The 12,727-nt window shown below is 51.9% G+C and overlaps 1 protein-coding gene across 1 annotated transcript in view; it reads left to right on the forward strand.

The window, feature by feature from the left end:
- Positions 1–12,727, forward strand: part of LOC120033881 (neurogenic locus notch homolog protein 2-like) — a 49,135-nt gene that overhangs the window by 20,707 nt on the left and 15,701 nt on the right. Inside the window, exons 4-16 of the mRNA XM_038980245.1 lie at positions 185–520; positions 1,440–1,796; positions 1,999–2,154; positions 2,275–2,460; positions 4,386–4,499; positions 5,776–5,889; positions 7,745–7,978; positions 8,115–8,564; positions 9,899–10,285; positions 10,512–10,740; positions 10,874–11,075; positions 11,714–11,870; positions 12,431–12,615. Coding sequence (XP_038836173.1) covers positions 185–520; positions 1,440–1,796; positions 1,999–2,154; positions 2,275–2,460; positions 4,386–4,499; positions 5,776–5,889; positions 7,745–7,978; positions 8,115–8,564; positions 9,899–10,285; positions 10,512–10,740; positions 10,874–11,075; positions 11,714–11,870; positions 12,431–12,615 — 3,107 coding nt within the window. The remainder of the gene's footprint in view (positions 1–184; positions 521–1,439; positions 1,797–1,998; positions 2,155–2,274; positions 2,461–4,385; positions 4,500–5,775; positions 5,890–7,744; positions 7,979–8,114; positions 8,565–9,898; positions 10,286–10,511; positions 10,741–10,873; positions 11,076–11,713; positions 11,871–12,430; positions 12,616–12,727) is intronic.

Consider the following 12,727-nt stretch of genomic DNA (forward strand, 5'->3'; position numbering starts at 1 on the left):
GTTTACTGAGAGAGTGGTGTGGGAAAGGGCTGATCTGTGGACATTTATGTAAAGTATGCAAGTACAATGATGAGAGGCAGTTGAAGGCTCATGCATGCTTATAACAAGTTATAAAGCATATATTAGGTTTAGGTGTTAACTAAAATGTTCATAATGAGACATTGCATCCCTTATCTATCTACAGGTCAAGACTGCTCCCTCATAGACGCCTGTGCCACCAGCCCCTGTGCCAATGGCGCCCGCTGTGCCAGTTGGAATAACCACTATAACTGTTCCTGCCCGCCCGGGTTCCAGGGGAAGAACTGCCGCAACGATATCGACGAGTGCCGCAAGTCTGGCGTCTGTCTCAACGCAGGCCTCTGCATGAACACCCATGGTTCCTTCCGCTGCCAGTGCCCACCTGGGTACAGCGGGCGCACCTGCGAGGTGTCCTCCCTGCCCTGCGCCCCCTCCCAGTGCATCAACGGGGGCACCTGCCGCCCGACCGGAGATCACACCTATGACTGCGCCTGCCTGCCAGGTAAGCTGATTGGCTCATAAACTGGCCCACCCACACACACACACACACACACACACACACACACACACACACACACACACACACACACACACACACACACACACACACAGCCTCAACACAGACCCCAGAGCCCCGCCAGTCACTATAAACCCCAGGTCTTTCTCAGGGTTCCCCAGGCTGTCTGACGTAGCTGCTAGTACTGTCTGGTGGGATGTGGATCTACTCCCCTGTCTTTCCCAGGTTCCCATGCCCCTTTCTCTCTCTCTCTCTGTCTCTCTCTCTCCCCCTCTCTCTCTCTCTCCCCCTCTCTCTCTCTTTCTCTCTCTGGCTGCTATTAATAGCTTGTTGATGGGATGGGGGGACAAACGGGGGTTGGGAGAGGAGAGTGGGCCTCTGCTCTGCTCCAAACAACTCCCTTCAGGAGGAATTTACTTCATGGCCCTTCTGGCTTCCCTCCTGGGAGCTGACAGGAAATGTCTCTGGGCCGGAGAGGAAGTCATTGAAACTGTGAGAGATTATAAAACAAGCAAACATGGCAGGGAGTAGTGGACCTCTGTAGCACAGCACAGCGCTGTGTGTCAGCCTGGTGGTGTCAGGGGCCTCCCTGGTGCTCTGCTGCTGCTGCCTACTGTGGGAAACACCACGCCATGAGAACATGTAAACACTTTCACTGCCCCTCTCTGCCCTTTACCTCCACGGCTGTGGGAAGCAGAGGGGAATGTTTAGGAAGACCATATGAATGGAAGTGAGCACTTAACTCTAATGGGAGTGCCTGTTATCCCTGAGACTTAGCTTCTTGGCTCACCTCTCTCTCTCTCTCTCTCTCTCTCTCTCTCTCCTCTCCTCTCCTCTCCTCTCCTCTCCTCTCCTCTCCTCTCCTCTCCTCTCCTCTCCTCTCTGCTCTCTCTCTCTCTGTCAGGGTTTGAGGGACACAACTGTGAGACGAACGTGGATGACTGCCCAGGGCATAGGTGTATGAATGGAGGCCTGTGTGTGGATGGAGTCAACACCTATAATTGCCAGTGCCCACCTGAGTGGACAGGTCAGTACTGTGCAGAGGATGTCAATGAGTGCCTTATGCAGCCCAACGCCTGCCATAACGGAGGCACCTGCTTCAACACCATCGGGGGGCACACCTGCGTGTGCGTCAACGGCTGGACGGGAGACGACTGCAGCGAGAACATCGATGACTGTGCCACCGCCGTGTGCTTCAACGGCGCCACCTGCCACGACCGCGTGGCGTCCTTCTTCTGCGAATGCCCCGTGGGGAAAACCGGTGAGTCCACTGTTTCTCTGTGTCCCTGTTAGGGTTGTGACATTCCGGGAACTTTCCCCAAATTACCTGGTTTTCCTGAAATCCCGGTCTGGTAAACTAAGGAAGTTTCCAGAATTTTGCAGTCCTAGTCCCAGTCAGCTGTATGTTAGTTAGGACAGTGTTCCTGACATGGCTCTGTTGGTCCCTGTGTCCCCTCCCTCAGGTCTGCTGTGTCACCTGGACGACGCGTGCGTCAGCAACCCGTGTAACGAGGGCGCCGTGTGTGACACCAACCCCCTGAACGGGCGCGCCATCTGCACCTGTCCCGCCGGCTTCGTGGGCGGAGCCTGCAACCAGGACATGGACGAGTGTTCCATTGGTAAGATGGCATATTATTTAGCACCGCCCTCTGCTTTGTGTTGTTCCTATCTCACCTGGCCACGCCCTATATGTACTGTGTGTGAGCGGGTGCACTGACCCCTGTTCCCTCTGCCTGCAGGTGCCAACCCCTGTGAACACTTTGGGAAGTGTGTGAACACGGAGGGGTCCTTCCAGTGCCAGTGTGGCCGAGGCTACGCCGGCCCCCGCTGTGAGATCGACATCAACGAGTGTCTGTCCATGCCCTGCCAGAACGATGCCACCTGTCTGGACCGCATCGGAGAGTTCACCTGCATCTGCATGCCAGGTAGGACCACACCCCGCCCCGACCACCTGGAGACACCTCACAGCACAGAACTACAGCCCGGGAACTACAGGGAACTACAGCTACTGAACTACAGCCAGAGAACTACAGAGAAGTACAGCTAGGGAACTACAGCTACTGAACTAAAGTCAGAGAAGTACAGCTAGGGAACTACAGGGAATTACAGCTACGGAACTACAACCAGAGAACTACGGAGAAGTACAGCTAGGGAACTACAGCTACTGAACTAAAGTCAGAGAAGTACAGCTAGGGAACTACAGGGAATTACAGCTACGGAACTACAACCAGAGAACTACGGAGAAGTACAGCTAGGGAACTACAGCTACTGAACTAAAGTCAGAGAAGTACAGCTAGGGAACTACAGGGAATTACAGCTACGGAACTACAACCAGAGAACTACGGAGAAGTACAGCTAGGGAACTACAGGGAACTACAGCCAGGGAACTACAGCCAGGGAGCTACAGCTACGGAACTACAGCCAGGGAACTACAGCCAGGGAACTACAACCAGGGAACTACAGCCAAGGAACTACAGTCAGGGAACTACAGCCAAGGAACTACAGTCAGGGAACTACAGCCCAGTCCTGTCTCATCTCAACTTTCACTGCTCTCCCATCCCTCTTGTTTACTATAGAGCCTCTGAGCCCCAGACACTCTGGAGATGATGGCTTTACACTTGACTTTCCCAGAGTAGCAGTAGCCACAGCGCTAACCCTCCACCTTCCCTAGGCACTAGATCTTATTATGTAACACATTCTCACTGCTGCTGGTGGTAGTGGTGGTGGTGGTGGTAGTGGGCTAGAGAGGTGCTCATAACCTTGACACCGGTGGTCCCAGTAAGACAGCCAGCCAGTGTGTTAGTTAGAACAGTACAGAGTCAAAGCTCCCGACCCTCCTTCACAAACACATTGAAACTCTCACGCACGGCACCGTCCTCAGTCCATGCATCCTGGCTGGGGGTTTGGTTTGGGGGACTATGCAAATTAGGGATGGGAGTCGTGGTCTATAGGGCTGGACGGTGAGAGAGAGAGGGAGAGAGAGAAGCGAGGCGAGGGGGAGGAGTGTGCTGTGAATAATAATGAGCGGTTGAGTGGTGGGAATGGAGCAGAACAATAGGGCCCCTCTGTGCTCCACTTTACACCCCTCATACACACACAGAGAAGAGAAGGGAGAGAGGCTTTTTCCCAGAGCTTCTACCCTCCCCCTTCCCCTCCACCTCCCCGTTCATTTTCCACAGACAGCCGCCTTCCTCTCTCTCCACCCTCCTCATCATCGGCTAGCCTGGTGGAGCGCCATGTGGAGTGGCCGATTCTTCCTGATTCCACGCCGCCTCTGTCTCTTCAGAGCCGCCGCGGCCCAGTCCACACTCAGCTTCACCTCAATGGAGGGGACACTGCAACGCTCTATAGCACGATTCCACTGAATATAGGACAGTTGTTAAGGGGAAAGATGACCCAGGGACAGGGAGTGGTAATACAGTGGGGTTTGGTGATCCAGGTCACAGCCTTAGCCCAGGCAGCACTTCAATTAGGTGTATTTGTGATGGTTTCCCATCCAGGGGGTAAAAGCTAACGTTCCCCCTGTGGTTTGGGACTCTGACAAGAGCAGTGTTGATTGAAAACCTTCTGTGGCCTCCTGAGACTGTGACTGTGAGAACTCTTTCAACTGCTAGAAGTCCCCTAGATAGATAGGGAAACTATAAAGTCATGTCTCCTGGACATAGAAGGCCCAGGTGAATCGTTTTTTCACTTCACAGTTTTGTATTTTATGAATAAATATGATCTTTGATATTTGTGTTAATAATGTACATGCAGAGGCTGTTCTATAATAATGCTGTTGATTGTCCTGTTTGAAAATCCAATATTATATATGTTAAAATATATATATATATGCGTATTTACTTTCCAGGCTACATGGGGACCTACTGTGAGGTGGATGTGGATGAGTGTGAGAGCAACCCTTGTGTGAACGACGGTATCTGCCGGGACATGGTCAACGGCTTCACATGCACCTGTCAGCCAGGTAAGACCCGTTTCATGTCTGAGTCTCTCTGAGCTGTTGAGATACAGCAAAGAACCTCTCCAGCCTTTCATGAATGAAAATAGCTGACCTGTTGGTCAGTGTGAACCGAACAGGTGTGAGATGTAGAGTTAAATGTCCCTGTGAATCAGTGCTCCTCTTGCTAGTTTTGTCTGATGGGAGTTTAGAGCAACCAAGCCCAGGCATAAAAGCCACGCAGGCCCCAGAGGCAGCCTGCCTATCCTTTCCACTGAACAAAGACACTATTGTGACCCCCCACAACCCCTCCCCCTTCCTCTCCCCATCTATGGTGGAATGTGGAAGGGACAGCAGTCCTACTAATGAGATTCTTATTCAGGTTGGCAATTTACATCTGGGGCAGACATCCCCCCTCACCCCCCATCTAGCTATTGAGCCTGTGTAGCTGATGCAGGCAAGGAGGGGGGGGGGGGGGGTCCCTGAGAGAGAAAACAATCCCACTGTCTCTCCCCCTCTAACCTCCTGCCCCAAGCAGCAACACAGACACACAGAGACACAGACCAGGTTCATCCTCCTCACACTGTTAATCACCACTAGGTATTCCTGAACCGACCGCACCAATTGACTCCTCCAAGGGCCCCTTCCCCATTGATTTCTGTTGCTTTGCCAGCCAAACCTTTTCTCAGACATGGAATACAAGTTCATTTAAAGCCTACTTTGGTGTTTCCATCTCAACAAATTGAGAACGAGCTGCTTCAGACACTGTAGAAGAACGTGTACAAGATGAAATGTCTCAGCTAGTTGACCAAGGCATTAGTCATACTCATTATTCTGGTTTGACATTTACATTAATGTCGGGGCAAGAAATCCATTTAAATGGTAAGCATGTGGGAGATAACATCTTGCTGGGTTAAGCGATTGGTAGACGTGTTGGAAGTTGGAACCGTGACTTGACATTAGCAGACATTCCAGAACACAACATAGTCCTTAAGAGTCCAGACATTCTCAAATTCACCAGACATCCCAGAATGCATCATAGTCCAGACGTAACAGAACGCTGCAGATTCTAGACATTGCAGAACCTAATCCTCTCCAGAACCATGTTTAGGTCCTACACTGTGGATCACAGTAGACATTTCAAGTCCATGGATCACCCTGTCCAGACACTTCAGAACCTTACCATCCCACTGTACAGGCGTCCCACACCTAACCTAGCCTGGAGACCTCTGGCTGACCTCACTGTGGACCCTTCTACTGGAGCTTTTCTCTGACCCCTCACCTCTGTATTTGCCTGTCCCAGGGTTTACTGGCACCATGTGTCAGATCGACATTGATGAGTGCGCCAGCACGCCCTGCCAGAACGGAGCCAAGTGTTACGACCGGCCCAACGGATACGAGTGCCGCTGTGCTGAAGGTAAGGAGCAATAATAATGTCCATTTCTTTATGTCCACGTGTGTGTGTTCTGTGTTTGTGTGTGTCAGTGTGTACATACATGAGTGGTCCTAGACTGACAGTCAGCCCCTACAGCAGGCAAGTCTGTCCCCTCACCTCTATAGGGGTTATAGATGGTGATGGTCTCAGTGAGAGTGAGTGTGATGGTCGGGTCAGACGACTCCCTGGTTGTGTGTCTGTTGCGGCCTCAGACTGCTGGTTGGACTGGACCTGGGAGACTGTTTCTGGAGATGGACTGGGACTGGTGCTGAGCTTGGGTTGAGACTGGGCTGGGGTTGAGACTGGGCTGGGGTTGAGACTGGGCTGGGGTTGAGACTGGGCTGGGGTTGAGACTGGGCTGGGGTTGAGACTGGGCTGGGGTTGAGACTGGACTGGGGTTGAGACTGGGCTGGGGTTGAGACTGGGCTGGGGTTGAAACTGGGCTGGGGTTGAAACTGGGCTGGGGTTGAGACTGGGCTGGGGTTGAGACTGGACTGGGGTTGAGACTGGACTGGGGTTGAGACTGGGCTGGGGTTGAGACTGGGCTGGGGTTGAGACTGGGCTTGGATTGAGACTGGGCTTGGATTGAGACTGGGCTGGGGTTGAGACTGGGCTGGGGTTGAGAGTGGACTGGGGTTGAGACTGGACTGGGGTTGAGACTGGGCTTGGATTGAGACTGGGCTGGGGTTGAGACTGGGCTGTGGTTGAGACTGGACTGGGGTTGAGACTGGGCTGGGGTTGAGACTGGACTGGGGTTGAGACTGGGCTTGGGTTGAGACTGGGCTTGGATTGAGACTAGGCTGGGGTTGAGACTGGGCTGGGGTTGAGACTGGACTGGGGTTGAGACTGGGCTGGGGTTGAGACTGGGCTGGGGTTGAGACTGGACTGAGGCCCCTAATCCCCCTCTTCTCCCCAGCCGGTCCCTCGGACCCCAGGATCACACACAGGGTCACCCAGGGCCAGCAGCTGCTGGGGGGGCGGGGGGTTGGGGCTGGTCATCCCCCCCGACATCTGTTCCTCTGTACCCCACAATACATACCCCCACACACCCCAACACACTGCACTGGCCTTGTGGTATATCTTAGCTCACTCAAGGTCATTCCCATTCATATTAACATCTATGTGTAAGACTGTAAACAGCTCAGCTGTTTTTAGCTGGTTTCTTGAGCAGGTGTGTTTGTGTTAGTTGGTCTAGTGTGTGTGTTTGTGTGTGTGTTTGTCGGAGGCTGTATGTATGTGTGAGTATGGGGGAGCCTGTTGCATTGTTTAGCAGTGACCAGCTGCTTGGTATTCCCTGTGTCCCCCCCCCCCCTCTGTTGTTGAGTGAAGTGGCCCGTTAGACGTGGCGCGGCCCATTGTCCCCGGTGGGAACAAAGCCAGGCCTGTGAGCCTTGTCAAGGGCCCTACTCCTTCTACACCGCAAGGCCCTGTCCCCTGGCCCACAGCACGACGGGGCCTACCTAGCACCCGGCACAGCAGCGCTCAACTCTCTCTGCACCACCACACCACACGGCTCTGCTCTGCACTCTAACGAACCAACTAACACTGCTCAGTCTCACACACACACACCACCGTCGGCATGGAAACCACGGGGCCCAGAACTCCAAACTGTAGAAGCTTTCATAGAGAGAGAAAGAGTGGGAAATAGGGGGAGGAAATAGAAAGGGATAACGAGGGAAGTGGAGATGGAGAGGGGAAATGGTAGGAGGGGTTTGGATGAGGAGAGGTGGCTGGGTGGCAGGCAGATTTAAAGAGAAATAACTATCTAAAAGATGAAGAGTGAGACGCAAAGAAACCCCAGGAGGCCTGTTCTAATTCCTGTTGTCTCTCCCCCAAGGGTACGAGGGCACACTGTGCGAGAGCAACACCAACAACTGCCAGCCCGACCCGTGCCACCACGGCACCTGCGTGGACGGCATCGCCAGCTACACGTGTAACTGCGAGGCGGGCTACACGGGCTACCGCTGCGAGAACCAGCTGAACGAGTGCCACAGTAACCCCTGCCAGAATGGGGGCAAGTGTGTGGACCTGGTCAACAAGTACATCTGCCAGTGTCAGCACGGTACCTCAGGTGAGAGAGCAGTACCAACAGAGATTCATAACACTAAATATCTTCTACTTTATTCTGGTTATGGACACAGAATTTCTGCTGGGGTCTCTGTCATAGTACTGCTGTTCGATTGGTGTTCTCTCTCTTGTACACACAGGTACCAACTGTGAGATTAACTTTGATGACTGCGCCAGCAAACCATGTGACTATGGCATCTGCAAGGACGGCATCAACCGCTACGACTGCGTGTGCAAACCAGGCTTCACCGGCCCTCTGTGCAACGTGGAGATGGACGAGTGCTCGTCCGGACCCTGCCGGAATGGGGGGACGTGTGTGGACGAGGAGAACGGCTTCCACTGCCAGTGTCCCGAGGGCTTCCAGCCTCCCTACTGTTACTCCCAGGTGGACGAGTGTGGCAGCAACCCCTGTGTGCACGGCGCCTGCAGAGACGACATCAACGGCTACCGCTGTGACTGTGAGCCCGGCTGGGTGGGGAAGAACTGTGACCTAGACCGTAATGACTGTCTGCCCAGCCCCTGTCAGAATGCTGGCACCTGCATCGATCAGCTGAACGGATTCACCTGCAAGTGTCGCCACGGCTTCAGAGGTAAGCCTGCTGTCATACTCCAAACCCTATCTCTATCCCTAACCCTGGCTCTACCCCAAACCCTATCTCTATCCCTAACCCTATCTCTATCCCAAACCCTATCTCTACCCCTAACCCTGGCTCTACCCCAAACCCTATCTCAAACCCTATCTCTAACCCTGGCTCTACCCCAAACCCTATCTCAAACCCTATCTCTACCCCTAACCCTGGCTCTACCCCAAACCCTATCTCCATCCCTAACCCTGGCTCTATCCCAAACCCTATCTCTACCCCTAACCCTGGCTCTACCCCAAACCCTATCTCCATCCCTAACCCTGGCTCTACCCCTAACCCTGGCTCTATCCCAAACCCTATCTCTACCCCTAACCCTGGCTCTATCCCAAACCCTATCTCTACCCCTAACCCTGGCTCTATCCCAAACCCTATCTCTACCCCTAACCCTGGCTCTATCCCAAACGCTATCTCTACCCCTAACCCTGGCTCTACCCCAAACCCTATCTCCATCCCTAACCCTGGCTCTACCCCAAACCCTATCTCTACCCCTAACCCTGGCTCTACCCCAAACCCTATCTCTACCCCTAACCCTGGCTCTACCCCAAACCCTATCTCCATCCCTAACCCTGGCTCTATCCCAAACCCTATCTCTACCCCTAACCCTGGCTCTATCCCAAACCCTATCTCCATCCCTAACCCTGGCTCTACCCCAAACCCTATCTCTACCCCTAACCCTGGCTCTACCCAAACCCTATCTCTACCCCTAACCCTGGCTCTACCCCAAACCCTATCTCTACCCCAAACCCTGGCTCTATCCCAAACCCTATCTCTACCCCTAACCCTGGCTCTACCCCAAACCCTATCTCCATCCCTAACCCTGACTCTACCCCAAACCCTATCTCTACCCCGAACCCTGACACAGAGGCACTACAAACATAAACCAGGCACCCGTGATGTATACACTCTCACAGTATACACACACATGGTAGATAAACACCAATGACTGTTTGAAAATAAACTTGGAGATGCATGTATGCACCAAAACATTTGAACATCTACAGACCGTGTAAACTTCTGTACGTTGTTCTCATGCCAACTGATGCTTCACACAACTCAAGAGGCCTTGTTTGGTTTGGTTTCCAGATCATCCATAAAGGGTCCCATCTAATATACTGGCTCATAACGCCCCTAGTGTATATCTAAAAGAACTGCAGAGAGTGACAGTTTACTAGTTTACTTAGTAAGGTTTATCCCCATGTTAAATTAACCTACTCAATGACTCTACTCTGTATCGTAATCTAACACATCTCCCTTGTGTCGCTCTGTCCTGTGTTGCCTAGGTAACCTGTGCCAGGTAAACATCAACGAGTGTTCGTCCAGTCCGTGTCTGAACCAGGGCACGTGTGTAGACGGCGTGGCCAGTTTCACCTGTCTGTGTGAGCTGCCCTACAGCGGGCCCACCTGTGCCGACGTGCTCACCCCCTGCTCCCCCAACCCCTGCGCCAACCATGCCCTGTGCACCAACACACCTGACTACCTGGGCTACCATTGCAACTGCCAGCAAGGATGGCAAGGTCAGCTGTGCAACATTGACGTGAACGAGTGCATCGCCAACCCGTGTAAGAACCGTGGTACCTGCACCAACACACTGGGAGGGTTCGTGTGCTCCTGCCGCGGCGGCTTCACCGGGCCCAACTGTGAGACGGACATCAATGACTGTGCCCCTAGTGAGTGACCAATGAGAGACTAGCAATATTCTATTACTGTACTTCATTATCCATAGGACCACAGTCTCTGCTGCTGCTGTACAATACTGGCCTCCATATCTGCTTCTACTTCCTCCAACTCCAGTTTATCACATTATCCACAGAACTATAGTACTATCATATCATCCTCCTCCCCCTCCATCCCTAACCCCTCTTTCTCTCCCTCTCTCGCTCCGTCTTCCTGCAGACCCTTGTCTGAGCGGGGGTTCCTGTACGGACGGAGTGAACTCGTTCCGCTGCAGCTGTCTGCCAGGCTTCATGGGGCCTCGCTGTGCCGTGGAGGTGAACGAGTGTCAGAGCGCCCCCTGTAAGAACGGAGGCACCTGCACAGACTACGTCAACAGCTACACCTGCACCTGCAGACCTGGCTTCACTGGCATTAACTGTGAGACCAACATCCCAGACTGCACTGAAAGGTGAGTCTCATAGTCCGCTGTGTTTGTGTGCGTGCACGTGTGCCCTTTGTGACCTTTGAAACAGTGCGTGTTCTGATGTGTGCAGAATGGATCAGCAGTGATGATTTAACTATATTTTACCCTATACCCACAGCTCATGCTTCAACGGAGGTACCTGTACAGACAAGATCAACGGCTACTCCTGTAACTGTCGCTCAGGCTTCACAGGCTCCCACTGCCAGTATGAGGTGAATGAGTGTGACTCCCAGCCCTGCCTCAACGGAGGGGTCTGCCAGGACGCTCTGGAGTCCTTCCGCTGCTCCTGCCCCAAGGGATACACAGGCAACCGCTGCCAGGTACACACACAGCATATACTATACTTGTAACGGTTTTCTTCCTGGGATGAAGGAGAGGACCAAAACGCAGCGCGGCTAGTGTTCAACATGATTTAATAAAGAAATTATTAGAACACTACAAACAACAAAACAAGAAATGTGAAAACCGAAACAGTCCTATCTGGTGCAGAACACAAAGACAGAAGACAACCACCCACAATCCCCAACACAAAACAAGCCACCTATATATGATTCTCAATCAGGGCCAACGATTGACAGCTGCCTCTGATTGAGAACCATATTAGGCTGAACACAGAAACAGACAAACTAGACACACAACATAGAATTCCCACCCAGCTCACGTCCTGACCAACACTAAAACAAGCACAACACATAAGAACTCTGGTCAGGACGTTACAATACTATTCTATTCTATACAATTCTGTTCTATACTATACTATTCTATGCTATTTTTTGCTATTCTATTATATTCTATACTATATTATACTATTATATTCTAAACTATTATATTCTATACTATTCTTTTCTATACTATGCTATTATATTCTAAACTATTATATTCTATACTAATCTAGAAAGCATTAATACAAACACATGTTCAGATACTGTGGTGTTAAGCTGGTTCTCTGTGTCTCCAGATGCCAGTGGACTGGTGCAGACGCTCGTCTCCCTGTCAAAACGGAGGGCGCTGTCGTCAGAACGACGCCTCCTTCTCCTGTGAGTGTCTGGGAGGCTGGTCTGGACGCTACTGTGACATCCCTGGGGTTTCCTGTGAGGTTGCCGCGCTCAAGAGAGGTACGGGCGCATGCTCTGTTCTTGTTATTTGTGTGTGTGTGTGTGTGTGTGTGTGTGTGTGTGTGTGTGTGTGTGTGTGTGTGTGTGTGTGTGTGTGTGTGTGTGTGTGTGTGTGTGTGTGTGTGTGTTTACTGTAAGTGTTTAGTGCAGCGGTGTCAAACTCATTTTGCCCAGGGGGCCGCATTCGGTCTTCAACGAGGTCCAGAGGGTCGCACACAAAAATCTGTATATTTCCTCCCCATCAAAGTTAGCAAAGAATTGTTCTCTATCCATAGTTGTGGGATTTTCCAATGCTCCCTGACTGTCTAGTTTCATTTTGGTGATTATTAGAGAGCTGGACAGTCAACAAACTGTATGAATGTAGGTCTATTATCATTACTACACTGTTTTGATTTGGTTTTAGTCATTTTAAAGTATATTGAGTACGTACATATATATTTTGTTTTACTCAAACCACCCACAGGCCGTATGTTCGACACCCCTGGTTTAGCGCATGTATGCAGTATGTGTTTGTATTTATACCGTGGTATAACCGTCCCCGGTCTCTTGTCTGCTCCCAGGCCTCCAGACAGACGAGCTGTGTCATCACGGAGGTCACTGTGTCAACACAGGCAACACCCACTACTGTAAGTGTCCCACAGACTACACAGACAGCTACTGTGAGAGCCAGGTGGACCACTGTGAGGACAAACACTGTCGCAACGGCGCCACCTGCAGGGGCTACGTGGGAGGATACCAGTGTGACGTGAGTCGGATTAGTCAAGTCAGAATTGTGTATAAACTGCAGTTTGTCTAATAACTCTGACGTGAATGTGTTAATGTTGTTATAATATGGTTCTAGATATGACGTAATGGTA

Source organism: Salvelinus namaycush, chromosome 41 (assembly GCF_016432855.1).
Source record: "Salvelinus namaycush isolate Seneca chromosome 41, SaNama_1.0, whole genome shotgun sequence".
Lineage (NCBI taxonomy): Eukaryota > Metazoa > Chordata > Actinopteri > Salmoniformes > Salmonidae > Salvelinus > Salvelinus namaycush.